Here is a 14,558-nt window from a genome sequence, read left to right on the forward strand (position 1 = left end):
CTCCCGCTTCCACACTTGGCCTCCTCACAGAAAGGAAATTTGAGAGTCAGATTGTATCACTCTTCTGCATCCACCACTGACTTCCCATTTCACAGATAAACTGCAGTCTTTTCCATGATCTATCAGCCTGTGTGATCTGTACACAGGACATGGCCTCCACACCACAGACCCCCAGGCCCAGGGACCTGTCCCCAGTGTCTCTCACTTCAGGCCCCCTCCAGCCTCAGGGGCTTCCCACTTGCCCTTCTCTCTGCCTAAACCCTTTCTCTCTCAGAAGCTCACTTGTTTCCTTCCCTACTCCTGATAATCTTACCTGAGAGGCCTTCCCCCAGCACCCGATACAAAATAAGAGACCTCACCTTCCACCCTTTTGTTTCCTCCCCTTTACCTCATTTCTTATTTTCCATGTACTTTCATTAGATATCCCATTATATTTGCCTGCTGTCTCTCTCCCTTTTCTCAAATATAAACTTCATTAGGACAGAATGTAAACTCCATTTCATTCACACATATCCAGTACCTAGAATGGTGCCGAGTATCTAGCAGAAACACGATTTTATGTTCTTAACAGCATTACTGAGGTGTATTTGACACAGTTTTATTTTTGAATAAATAATTGATTGAAAAAAGAAAACCAAAAGTTAAGGAAGCGATCCCCTGTTTAAATAAGGTCCATCCTTGGCAATGACTTGTTTGAGGCTACATTTTGGAGATCATTAAAATAATCTTACCACGGCTCACATAATGATCCATAAGAAAATAGATGAAATTTAAGGCAGAGGCTCTGATCATAGAAAGGTGATTGTGACTTTCAAGAATCTAAAACCTACACACCTGTGCTGTTGGTTTTTAAATTTTAACTCTGAACTTTGTAGCTGTTTCTTTACAAAGAATATTTAAACAATGGTGTCACCATAAAAATGCATAATTAATGCAATGCTTTTCTCCTGAGATCTGAGGAAAGCAGAGACCTTTCCCATTATAAAGTAAAAAAAAAATCTGTAAAGACTACATACACTGTCTCTTTGTCCTGTAGGAGCTGTAATCAGAAAGAAAAGCCCAGGATACACCCCAGGAGAACACTCCAAGCGTGGATCAAGGACCAGCAGCCTCAGCATCAACTGGGAGCCTGTTACACTTGCAGAATCAAGCTTGGCCTCCCCTTGACCTACAGAGTTGGAGTTTAATTTGAACAGGTGATTCTTAAGTACATTAAACTTTGAAAAGTACTACTGTAAAGAACATTGGTGTGCTCTGTACAGGTCAATTCTGCTTGCTAAGAATTTTATCTGGAGATTCAAAGCCCCAGGTCCTGCCTCCTGAGAATAGAAGGGGGAGCCCTAATCCCCCAAATTCCAGGTCTTTCAACCGGTTGGAGTTGCTCCTGTCCTTTGCAGGGCTGTCAGAGTGAAATGTAGTATTAGAAGCAGCACAAGGATTAAAAAAAAAAAAAAGAAGAAGAAGAAGCAGCACAAGGAGAGGGAGGAAGACGGAAAGACCTGCTGCCCCTTGCTGGGAATGGGGGCAGCAAGGGAATCTGGCAGAGCCTTAGAGGTTCACAGATGGACAGACTCAGAGCAGAAAGCAAACAGAATGGGAGACTAGGGAAGAACTATGTAGTCTTTGTGCTTCTACTTTCATTTATTGTCCTCTGAGTCTCCCTGGTTATTTTTCATCTCTTTAAAAAATTTCCACTACATGTCTGCTTTCTCTTTTTGCTCTTCCCTGGAAGATAATGATAATAATAAGGATAATATCTTACATCCACATGATGCTATATACTATCTGGTACATAATAGATAAAAGAGTATTTTATGGAGCACAATTTTATGCCCATTTTGCAAATGAGAAATATTCTATACCTTTTCTCCCGTGTTCTTTATTAGGTTATCATTAAAAGTAGTTCTTGTTTTCCATTCATTTTGGCAAATTTTAGAGGTTTTTTTGTTTTTTCATGCATGAAATCATCTGCAGGGTTCTTGGCACAGTGAGGATGGGGAGGAGGCTTAACAGCAAGCCTAGGGGTGAAAGACTGCATCACGAGAATTAAAAGAAGTAGAAGTATAAGTGCTTCAAGTTCTGACACGGTGGTGACTCAGCAAAACTCCAGTGACTTCCCGGACTCTATCTGGACCACCCACTTCACTCACTTGCTTTGAAAATGAATGTAAGTTTGAAGAAAATGGGATAAGGGAGCCATGAAATGTGCCATCCGAGTCCTTGGCAAACTGTGCTTTATTCAATTTCTTACTCTTTACAATTTGTCTCACTTCCATTTTGATTTATCCCATAAATGTTGCAAAACTAAAGTGATCCACGGGCTTTGTAGCCCCGCCCCATCGTGAGCTTTCCTGTTCTAAACAGGATTGCTAAAGAGACAAAACAAAAGCCTGAGAAGAAATCACTCAAAACTTCTTTGGACCCTTCAAGACGTCAGATCTCCTGACTTCTCTGATACCAACTGCATGTTTCGCTCACTCTGTGGGTCTCTGCCTGCAGACTCCTGAAAACAGAGAGGCCTTTTGGGGCCAGGAAGAGCTGCAAATTCAGACAATGAACAAAGATGTGCTCTAGATTCTTCAGTTACTGAAATGGAATAACTCTTATTTTCTTGAAAGCAGATAAAAGCAGAGCAGATTCCTAGAATTACTACAACTTGAAATAAATGCCTGATCATTGAATTCCCATTTTTCTTCACTTTGGGAATATTTCATTTTTTAGATAAGGTATGCGTGGTGAATATTTGGGGAATGAAAGGATAAATTGTGGGATTTTGGGTTACAAAGTCACACTTTATCAGAAACGGACACTCACCTCAGGAATGACTTTTAAGTCCCTTAGCCAAGTCAATTTTAAGAGCTTTTTACTTTTGTCTCCCGTCAGGTTGGCCGGTTCAAAGCAGAAGGCAGAAAGAAGAGACCTTTAGCTGGCCTAGCCCCAGGCCTAGTTGCTGAGGGCAAAACAGAAGTGGGAGAAAAGGCTTTCAGGAGTGAATGTGACACCCCAAACACGGTCAGAGAATGGGTCAGTGACTAGAATCCGCTAGGGACAGATGATGAAAGTGGATGCCAGTCGAGTGGCCAGACCCAGGCATTGGATTCTAAACCCAAAGACGCAAAAAGCAGGTAGACAAAAATGGACGTATCTCGGCCTTCAGTCTAGGAGGAGCAAAACCTGAGCGCACTTGTTCAGATGAAATGGGACAAGATTGCTCCCTGTAGCCGCTCTTTATAAAGCAGCATGCCATCCCAAGCCAACATTCCGCTCCTCGTGCTACAACGGTCATTGTAACTATTGTCACGAACAAGTGGAGAGAGGGCTCTGTGCCAGTCCTCAGCAGCCCCTCAGCCAGAGAACGACTCACACAAGTGTGCACGGTGGCAAGAAGAAACTCTTCTCTCATCGTTGATGGAAAGCTACTCTCTGTACCGCTTCCGGCTTTCATTTTTGAGCATATGGTTTTACTGATGCCAATAATGTTTTTCTGAAAAGCACAAGAGACTGGCATAAGAAAATAAACTGTCAAGAAAAGTTGGAAATAAAGTTCATTGTTCTGCTCAACAAATCACAGTTACAGGCAGAGCCTTCAGCATCCCCACACCTCTAGGCTTCTGCTCTGTCACATGGTGAGAGAGGGAAAGAACCCCCAGGGCTGGGAACCAGTCCCCAGAGATGAGAAAGCTAAGTTGACCTGTGAGCTGACAGAGTGAGTGCCGATGGCAGTCACGCAGTTACCAGAGACGGTTCATTCTCCTACACACCCAGGGGGAGCACCAATACCCCAGGGCCTTCTGACAAGACAGAGCAAGAAGAAAACTGCTTCGGAACAGAAGAGATGCCTTCTAGAAGAGATACTTTGAAAGCTGGGGGGAGCAGGGATGCCTGGCTGGCTCAGTCGGTTAAGCATCTGCTTTTGGCTCAGGTCATGATCCCAGGCTTCTGGGATCCAGCCCTCCATCATGCTCCCTGCTCATCATGGAGTCTGCTTCTCCCTCTGCCTCTCCTCTCCACCCCCGCTTGTGCTCTCTGTCACTCACTCACTCTCTCTCTCACAAATTAAAATTAAAAAAAAAAAAAATCTTAAAAAAATAAAGTTGGGGGGAGCATTTCCACACTATAATCCAGGGTTCTTCCGTAACTAGCTTTTATTTCCTTCTCCTTACTTCTTTCATTCATTCATTCAACAAATATTTATTGAGAGTTTCCCGAGCCAGGTGCTAAGGAGGTAGTGATAAAAACACACAGGGTAGAGTCCCTTGTCTCATATGCCTTTCATGGGAAGCAGAAAACCAATCACACAAAATGAATGTGAAACCGTAACCATGATCATAGTTCAAAGGAGAGGTATGCGATGCTATGAAAGCATGATAGAGGGGATTTGACCTAGTTAGGAAGCTCAGCTCAGGCTCCAGACCAGAACTGGAATTTGAAGGAAAAACAAGTGAAAAGAAGTCAGAGGAGAGGTTCCAAGCAGAGGGATAGCAAGAGGAAAATTTCCATCACTGTCCCTCAACGTTGAAGCTCTATATTTCTAATAAAGCTCACTTTATTTCCAGTTCCCTGGGAAAACAAGACAATGTGATATCGTGAAAAACAATGGAAATGGGAACCTATGGGTCTCATTCTAGCATTATGATGATGCTCATACAACCTAGAACAAGTTACTTAGATTTTCTGAGCCTTAGTTTTGTCACCCATAAAATAAGCATGATAAAAGTCATCACACAATAGTTTCTTTCACTGTTGGCTCATTTTCAGTCTTCCTGAGACTCAGTGGCTTCATTGAAAAAGAGAAGAGTTATGCCCGCATCATAGAATTGACATTTAAATGGGGTCCTTTGTAAACTCTAAAGCATTAGGTAGTTATCAGGTAGTATTATCACTCCTAAAATATTTGTGACGCCTACTGTGTACCAGACCCTGTGATAGGTCCTTGGAAAATGGAAGGTAGACTGAGACAACCGCCTTGCCCTCAGGAGAGAGGTGCTGAAAGAGAAATGTATTCTTTCCCCTGGTCCAGCAAGAAGAGGCAGCGAGAGCAGAGGGAAAGGCATCTGTGGTCTGCCCAGGCATCTAAGTTCCTGGCACTTGGCCCTTCCTGGGGGACATGTGATACCTTCCCCTCCGCCATCAGCTGAGAGTTTGCCCAGATGACCTGACCCAAGGGCTCTAGGGACAGGGCTGCAGGATAGATTTCCAAATATTCTGAAGAAGCAGACAAGGGAATCTTACAACAAACAAAAAATGATGTGAGTGAAGTAGAAAAGCAGTAGAAGTCAGAGTGCAGCTGACGGATGGAGGAGGTTGTCAAGGATGAGGAGAGAAGAGTCACGACAGATTTGTCTTTCTGCTGGAAGTGGAGTGAACAATCCAGATCCTCTGATTTTTCAGCCCAGCCAGCCAGGCTTCCCTCTTTCAAGCTCCTTTTGTCTTATTTCCCCCTTCCTTCTGAAAAGATATACTGAATAAGGAGTAATTTCTTGACCAACCGTGATTCAAAAGGAAGCTCAGCCACAGAACAGGCAAGTGTGGTGTTGCCTAGAGGAAAAGGACATGTAGAGGCAGGTCTCAGAGAGATCCACCCAGGTTTTGCAAAAAAAGGCACCTCCTTCACCACAAGGTCTAAGACCTTCCAAGTTCAGGAAGAAATTATCAGCTCCCCCATGAACAAACTGGTGCAATGTACCCAGTAGGACCAGTGTGAGTGAACTGGAGGCTTCTCTACAACATGACCCATATGGACAACATGGGTCCCCTTGGCAGCCTGAAGTTTGTGACTCTCCTGGTGGCCCTAATTCCAGAACTCGTATTCCTGGGAGCCGGAGTGCAGCTTCAAGAAAATGGGTATGATGGATTACTCGTTGCAATCAATCCTCAGGTATCCGAAGATCAGAACCTCATCCCAAACATTAAGGTAAGTGACAGGTGTGAAATCAATACCATTCTCCCATTAGAACAGGATTGTAGCCTTCTTTAAAGAGCTAACAACCTTACCTGGTCTGTATTGGGATAGTAAAGAGATCAGCATTTCTTTTAAGCATCAAAAATTATAATTATGGTCCAGCCAGTTTGTTCACTTAATTATGCATAGTCTTGGCTCAGAGTGTTGAGCTAGCCCTCCTTGATTTGTTCTTGCCGGTTACTACCGCTTTTAGCTTTTTTTGTTTTCCTAACATGACTGTTTTTGGGGTAGCAACTTAAAAAAAAAAATAACCTATTGTGGTAACAAAGACCAGATGTTTGACTGATGAATAAGCACAATTGTGCTTATTAAAATCAAGTTGTTGAATTCCATCCCGAGGCTGAGAATTCTCAGACAGAAAGAGAGTCTGGGTGGAGTGCCGAAGAGCAAAATTCTTTTTACCTGAATGTTCTGTAAAATAATTGACTATTTTCCTCAGTGTGGTGGAGGAGGGTCATAGCTCCCTTACTTAAGATCCTCCTGTTGGGGGGCACCTGGGTGGCTCAGTGGGTTAAGGCTCTGCTTTCGGCCAGGGTTATGATCTCAGGGTCCTGGGATCGAGCCCCACATCGGGCTCTCTGCTCAGCAGGAAGCCTCCTTCCCCCTCTCTCTCTGCCTGCCTCTCTGCCTACTTGTGATCTCTCTCTGTCAAAATAAATAAAATATTTAAAAAAAAAAAAGATCCTCCTGTTGGTATTGCTTTAGAGAAATCAGTGTCATCATAAGGTGTGGTCTTGAACATGCCCACAGGAGTGATATGAAAGGGATTTGTTTGGTAAAAGCTTAAAAGTCTTTCACAAAACTCGGAAAAATTACATAGGCAAACCCAGACTCACTGTTAGTGTCCTAAAATCTCTTACTGTTAACCATTTGAGGTTTTACTCCCAAGTTTTCCCATAGTCTAAGGCCATCTCTGAAAGAAATGGGCTGCTTTAAAATATTTTCATTATTCTTTACTGCTGCTTACTGAAGTATAATCAGAAAACCAAAACATGAAAGATATACAAGTGCCAAGATAAGCTTTTCTTCTATTTGATTATAGGAAATGATAACTGAAGCTTCTTTTTACCTATTCAATGCTACCAAGAGAAGAGTGTTTTTCAGAAATGTAAAGATTTTAATACCTGCCACATGGAAAGCTAATAATTACAGCAAAGTAAAACAAGAATTATATGAAAAGGTAAGAATTCAGGGTTTTCTTAAATGAGCTTAACTCCAGAAAAAAAAACAACCAAGATATGCTCTGTTTAAACTTTAACTGTGAAAACTTAAGCAAAAAACAAGTCATTGATATTAACACACAACTAGTATTGGGAAGATTGTTATCACAAGATACATGGAAATATAATAAATGAGTACAGATTATGGAACAAAAAATAAGCGAAATGCCATTGTCTAAGTAGCCTCTCAGAAGGCCTCTTTCCTTTTAAGTCCTTTCTGAAATGTTTCCTTAACGACCAAAAGCTGGTTTTACTGTATATGAACTGTGCAGGGAACAATTCCAATTATGACTACCTTCTTCTCCCATCCTGTCAGGCAGGGGCAGTAGACATGCATGTCCAGACAGAAACGTAAGCTATAAAATATGACTGACTTCTCCTGCCAGAGTGTAAATTAGCAGATTTTCACAGGAGCCCACGTCCAGGACATGGTTTTTGAGGAGTATGGTGATGAGAAGGAAGGCAGAAAGGGGGAAGGGGAGGAGTGGCTGCTTTTTCTTTTCCAATCAAAAAGAACTTAACCTTCGAAGGACTCTCATAAGCTGCAGGTCATAGTTAAGCATCCATGATTATGTCTGCATGCTATAAACAAATGTCAAATACATTCGGCAAATGACTGTTTGAAGTTACTGTGAACAAGAATCTGGGCAGCTAGCAGAAGGGGCAGGAACAGACTGGAGTCTCCACGTGGGAATTCAGTCTCAGACCCTGAGATCATGACCTGAGGCGAGTCAGATGTTTAGTGGACTGAGCCACCTTGGCGCCCCTAGAGAGAGCCAGTGTTTAAGCTTTCACTTAGCACCAGGCAGTCTACATATATTGTTTAGTTCTTACGCACCTTAAAATTAGTGGCTATCACAAATTATTACCATAAGTTAGGAAACAGAAGCTCAAATAAAGTAAGGATTTTGTCCCAAACAGTTAGTAAATTACAGAGCCACAATTTTGATCTACGCATATTTCCTTCCCAAACCCATGCTCTTTGCACCAAGCTATGCCGTCTCTAGTTATCTATGTAGATAGTATTAATCAATTTGACCTTCCATGAAACAAAGATGTATTGGAGACAACTAGCATCAAAACCAGTTCATACTCCTGATCCTAATGGAGGGCTGAGAAATGAATAATTAAAATAAAAATGAGAATATTACTGAACTGAAAGATTAAAAGAAAGAATAATCATTTAGTGATATTTTTATACCTGTTGGATACTGATTTCTTTAGCCTCAAATGTCAATTAAGCAAACAGTGAACTATCATTATCTACAGGGGCCATGCTAGGCACTATAGAGGACCCAAGGACAAGCAAGGTGGCTCCTGTCCCTGTGAATCCACAGTCAAATGCAGGTAGGAAGCAGGAGAGGGGAGGGAGAGGTAGAAAAAGTGGGTAAGAGCTGTATTACTATGGTCTATAATAGAATGAAGCCCCAAACAGCCTCTGAGTACTCCATGCCCAGCAAAGCTCTCCTTGCTTTTAGCTTCAGGACAAATTTCCAGACATAGAAATGAGGTTTTGTCCATGTGAAAACTATCCAAGGGCATGACATTTGTAGCCCTTTTGTAGGTGTTGCTTTGCAAAGCTCCAGACTTGAATTCTTATCTTTCGAAAACTAAATGTTAATTATTATAAAAGTAATTCATGCTCATTGCAAAAACAAATCAAACACTGTAGAAATAATGGAAAATAAATATGAGAACACTTCCTTCCTCTACTCTGGGGTGTGCACATACACACACATAAAACAGTACACATATGGTACAGATAGTGATCGTGTGATGTGTATTTATAGGATCATATTAGATCTATAATTCTAAAATCAGCTTTGCTTAAAAAAAGTTAAGGACATAACTTCTAATGGTAAGTCTTGAAACAACATGTTTGTTTCTTCCTAGAAATAAAAGAAACAATGTTGTATATAAAATTGTATTCTCTAGATGGTTATTTGAATAGATATTTTCTTTGGTTTTGGCAATAATTGTTGAAATGGTCAGGGCACAAGATGAAATATAACTTCATTCCAATGATTATACTGCTGATCTAATTGATAATGGGAATGAAAGGATATGGCTTAAAACAAACACAACTTATTGTCCCATACTGAAGTAACCTGCAGAAAGCTGTTCACAACAGGCTGTGACACTTTACAGAACAGTCTGAATGACATTCATTGCTCTTAACATTTACTCAAATATTTTTATTATATTTTATAGGGTTTTATAATGTCAGAATTTCACAGTGTGGACTTTTGAGAAAATCCTAATCTGGAAAATGGGAAGGTCAAATGGAAACAATCAAACTCCATGGAAAGTTGCCAAGCTTTTAAAATATAGATAGATAGATATATATATTTTAAAGATTTTATTTATTTATTTGACAGAGATCACAAACAGGCAGAGAGGCAGGCAGAGAGAGAGAAGGGAAAGCAGGCTCCCTGCCGAGCAGAGAGCCCTTTTATGCGGGGCTCGATCCCAGGACCCTGAGATCATGACCTGAGCCGAAGGCAGAGGCTTTAACCCACTGAGCCACCCAGGCGCCCCTAAAATATAGATATTTTTGAAAGTGCCAAATAATTTTACCGATATTTAGTTATGCATGCATTTTAAACCCCACTTATAAGACATACCTTTTAAAAAATGTCATCAAATTGGAATACAATTCATACAGTAAAATGCACAGATCATAAGAGTACAGTTTAAAGTGTTTTAACAAATGTGTATGTTTATGTCACCAGCATCACAGTTGGGATATAGAGTATTATAAAGCCTTTCTGTTCATTTAGGCAAATGTCATAGTGACTGGCCGGTATGGGGCACATGGAGATGACCCATACACACTACAATACAGAGGTTGTGGAGAAGAGGGAAAATACATTCATTTCACATCTAACTTTCTCCTAAATGATGACTTAATAGCTGGCTATGGACCACGAGGTAAGTGTGATCAATCCAGAAACAGACATAGGACAAAACTATTTACAATATTCTGTGCTTGGTGCTGAAAAGCAACTCAAAGAACCTGAAACTTGCTCAGGACTTACCATCTGGATGGGGAGAGATAGGATACGTGTCCTTGAAAAGATAAGAAACAAAGTGAGCCAGAAAAAAGTTGGACACCAGCGTAGTGGCCCAGATGGTGAGTGCTGTAGGAATTCAGCAGAAGGAGAGAACCTTTTGCCCTAAGGGTGCTCAGAAAGGGCCTCACAAAGGAGAGACTCTCCAAGGTTAATGTCATGTTGGTAAATGGAACCATGAGAGAGAACAGGGCAAAGAGTATGAATAAACAGTGGCAGCGGAAGAATTCAGAGCATGTTTGAGGGACAGGAGCAGTAGCCACTCTAATGGTGCAAAGTGACTGTGAGTAGTGAAGTAGTGGAAGAAACGGCTGAAATGCATGGGGGGATAGGGGATAGGGGATGTGGAGACTCAACTGCCCAAGTTAGCCCCACACCACTGAAGGTTTATGAGCACAGGAGTGAAATCAACATAAAAGTGTTTTCAGAAGATGAATCTGGCTGTATAATAATGATAATCTGGCTCCCTCAAATCAATGAGAGGGAAAGTGAGTATCAGGAGAATAATTGGAAGTCCAGGCAGGAAACGAAGACTTGAATAAGAATAGGAGCAGTGAGGTGAGGATAGGAAAGAGTATTAAGAACAACAAGAACTTTCTATGTGCCCGGTGCTGTGCTATTTGTTTTTCAAATGTTGTTTTATTTAATCCTAACAACTCTAAGTGATGGGAGATATTCCAGAGGGGAAAAAAGAGAAATAGAGGTCTGACTGCTACAGAGTGAAAGGCAAGTTGATTGAGAGGAGCAGCCGATTGTCCTGGTGGAAAGACCCAGCTCGCGGTGGGTTTGGATGGCTGGAGTTTTGAAGAGAATGCAGGGTTGTAGATTTAGGGACTGGTGTTTAGTGGATGAGATCTGAGGGGAAAACTGTCCAGAGAACAGATCAACAGGTCCAGGGCTAACTATCCCATGCTTAATTTTTTGTTTCTGATTTTAACAGAAGTAATGCCTTTCAAATGATGTTTTCACTTAACTCCATTTAAATCTAAATAGATGTTGTTATCCTCTGTATGACTGGCGGGAACTGGGGCAACACTCTGTATAAAACACACTTAAAAAAAATCTTCCTCGTAACTATGAGGTGCTGATAATCTCTTCACCAGCATTTATAAATTCCCTGAGTAGGCACAAACTTTCCCTTAATACCTTCCGCTTAGCTCCCTCCCTTCCTTTGTTCCCAAACTTGCGCAACACCTGCAGCCTCAGTCAGCTCTTCAAACACTTCCTGGTTCCCTAGAACTTAAAAGAATTCAGAAAAAAGGAAAAATGCACTTCTGGCAGAGAGTTAGTCCCAAAAGCTTCTCCTGGGCAGTAGTTTTGATTGGAACACTGAAGGAAATCCGAGATTTAGAGAAGTAGAGATAAAGAAATAAAGGATTTGATGCTGAGGATGGGGGTTTCCGTGAGCCAAGAGTTGGAGACAAATACAGTCATGGAGAATCAGAGATAAAATAAAAGAGAACTGACTGTCCAGGCTGGAGTGGAGGCTTATGATCTTTTTTACTCCTTCATCCTTCTCTGGCCCCAGGGTTTCGATCATTGCTCTAGAGAGGAGGATTACTTACAAGGAAAAAGTAGGTATGTTTGGATAACACAGACTAAAGAAGAGGAAAACTTTATTTGTTTGGTATTTTAGTCTGTTTGGGCTGCTATAACAATACCGCAGATTGAGTGCCTTATCCACCACAGAAATGTATTTCACACAGTTCTGGAGGTTGGGAAGTCCAAGATTGAGGTACTGGCAGATTTGGGGTCTAGTACCTACTTCCTGGTACATAGACAACCATCTCCTCTCTGTGTCCTTACTTGATAGGAAGAGGATGGAGCTCTCTGGGGTCTCTTTATAAGGACACTAATCCCATTCATGAGGGCTCCACCTTTGTGACCTAATCTCTTCTCAAAGGCCCCATTTCCTAATACTATCACATAAGGCATTAGGATTTCAACATAGGAATTTGGGCGGGGGAGGCTGGTAATAAGCATTCAGTCCACTGTACTTCGATAACTTCTTTGTCTTCCTACAGTCCTGAAATGGTAGGCCTGTAAGAAGCTAAACAGAAATGTGTTAGGCAGCTTCACTGGGGAAATGAGACAATGTAGGGCTCATCACTAGTTTCAGGTATTTACATTTACAGGACTAAATATATTTTCAGAGTGCCTCATTTATGAGGGTAGAGGGTAAAGCAGGAGATGGGAATGGAAGGTGAGGAAGTGAAAAGTTGGAGAGAATTATACCTCGAGGCTTTGTAGTGAGGATATATAGTCAAGTGATGTTACATCTTCACTAGTTAGCAAAGCCCACTGCTGAGATTTCAGGAACACAAAACCAAAGCTCTCTCTTCCACAGGTAGAGTATTTGTCCATGAATGGGCCCATCTCCGTTGGGGTGTGTTCGATGAATACAATGATGAGAAACCTTTCTACATAAATGGGCAAAATCAAATTAAAGTAACAAGGTTGGTACTTTTCCTCATGTTTAAAATTCATTGTTTTTTTAACTCTAAAATGAAGTTGATAATGGTAGCTAAAACCTAACTGACAAGGAAGAGATCCTTTCATTTTTAAACTTTTAAATTTTATTTCATTTTTTTAAAAGTTGGTAAATATTTGTGGTTCAAATATGAGAACAATATAAAAAGTTATACTCTAAGATATTTTTTCCCACCGTTGTCTTTACCCTGTTCCTCTCATGCCCTCTAGGTTACCATTTTTATTAGTTTCTTGTTTATTTTTCAAGTATTTCTTCAGGCAAATCCAAATAAATATGAATATATACTTTTTTCCTTCGTTTTTTCTTAAAAATAATTGCTTAGTGTCCCACTGTGTGGATGTACCATCTCACTCATTTTCAACCAGTCTCCTATTGTTGGACAAGTGGGTTGTTACCAGTTTTTTTTATTACCAATAACACTGCAGGTCATAATGCTATATATTATTTTTCATGTATGCAGGCAGATCTATATATCTATTGAATAACTTCTAAGAATTACTGGATCAAAATGTACCCACAGCTGTAATTTTGGTAGATACTGAGCAATTATCAGTTGATCCTCAATTGGAAGATACTTCTCTTCTAAAGGTTGTATAGTCCTTCACTCTCATTAGTAGGATTTGAGTTTGCTTATTTAGGAAGGAAATCTTTTAAATATCATCATTACATGTTCATTCTCTTCTGCTCTGATGTCAAATGGCAATGAGCTCAAAGAAGCTGTGACTCAGGATACTGTCACTTGTGCTCCTCCTGGGGACTCCAAAAGTTCCTGCTGATTTCCTGGCATCTTTTCCTTTGACCCTGTTTAGCTGGTAAAATCCTTGGCAATAGAGAATTCCTCATCGAGATCAAATGCTTTAAAACACAATGGAGTGCATATCTAAATTAATGAACTTTCTTAACAGAGCAGTTTTTAAAATGTTTTAATGTGTATCTAGCAAGCTACAAGCCTTGAAACAAATTATTATATGAGCCAATGAAGAAGAAACATAAGTATTTCTGAAATAGACCCAATTTCTCTTTTTATTTTTAGGTGTTCCTCTGACATCGCAGGCATTTTTGTATGTGAAAAAGGCCCTTGCCCCCAAGAAAACTGTATTATTAGTAAACTTTTCAAAGAAGGATGTATGTTCATATACAACAGCACCCAAAATTCAACTGCATCAATAATGTTCATGCAAAGTTTATCTTCTGTAAGTATGGCCTTGGAATGACAAACTCCTACAACATGCCATCTCTTCCCTAGATGGACTGATATATTTGAAGTATTTAAACAAAAAGGCAATTAAGATTCACTAAATTTTAGATCTTGGGGAACTTAGAGTTCATCTAGTTTTTATTTCACAGATAAAGCAAAGAAAGCCCCAAAAGATCATCACCCCCCAAAAAAAAATTCCTTTAGAAAAATGATTATTTGCTTTCTAGGGAAGGTGATTTAACAAGACAGCTCTGGAGACTTCAAAATAAATTGCTCATCTGGTAGTATTGAGGAAAAATGTATTGAGTCACTAAGAGTGATATAATACATGATTATATTTCTCTCATTTGAAGTAGCAAACCATTTCCCAGCATCTCCACCAAAAAGAAAAAAGAAGAACAAGTAGCAAACCACTTTTATTTTAATTGTGTTTCCTAATTCTCTTTCCCTTGTTTTGCATAGTACAGAAATTAAAAAGGAAAACCAGGTCTTACCAAGAGAAATCAACTAACCCTTAGCTTTGCAGGTTCAGAAACTCAACCTTGTCAATATTCTGCATTGGCAAGAGACCAGTGTATGGATCTAGAACACCACTTTTTACATTATTACTTAAAAA

General features: G+C 40.4%; 1 protein-coding gene across 1 annotated transcript in view; it reads left to right on the forward strand.

Moving 5' to 3' along the window:
• The first annotated feature begins 5,608 nt into the window (after positions 1-5,608).
• Positions 5,609-14,558, forward strand: part of LOC111143553 (chloride channel accessory 2) — a 38,422-nt gene continuing 29,472 nt past the window's right edge. Inside the window, exons 1-5 of the mRNA XM_022497378.1 lie at positions 5,609-5,914; positions 7,005-7,142; positions 9,963-10,113; positions 12,601-12,709; positions 13,778-13,937. Of these exons, the coding sequence (XP_022353086.1) occupies positions 5,729-5,914; positions 7,005-7,142; positions 9,963-10,113; positions 12,601-12,709; positions 13,778-13,937 (744 nt within the window). The 5' untranslated portion in view covers positions 5,609-5,728. The remainder of the gene's footprint in view (positions 5,915-7,004; positions 7,143-9,962; positions 10,114-12,600; positions 12,710-13,777; positions 13,938-14,558) is intronic.

The sequence above is a fragment of the Enhydra lutris genome, unplaced genomic scaffold (assembly GCF_002288905.1).
Source record: "Enhydra lutris kenyoni isolate GAN:26980312 unplaced genomic scaffold, ASM228890v2 scaffoldscaffold9, whole genome shotgun sequence".
Classification (NCBI taxonomy): domain Eukaryota; kingdom Metazoa; phylum Chordata; class Mammalia; order Carnivora; family Mustelidae; genus Enhydra; species Enhydra lutris.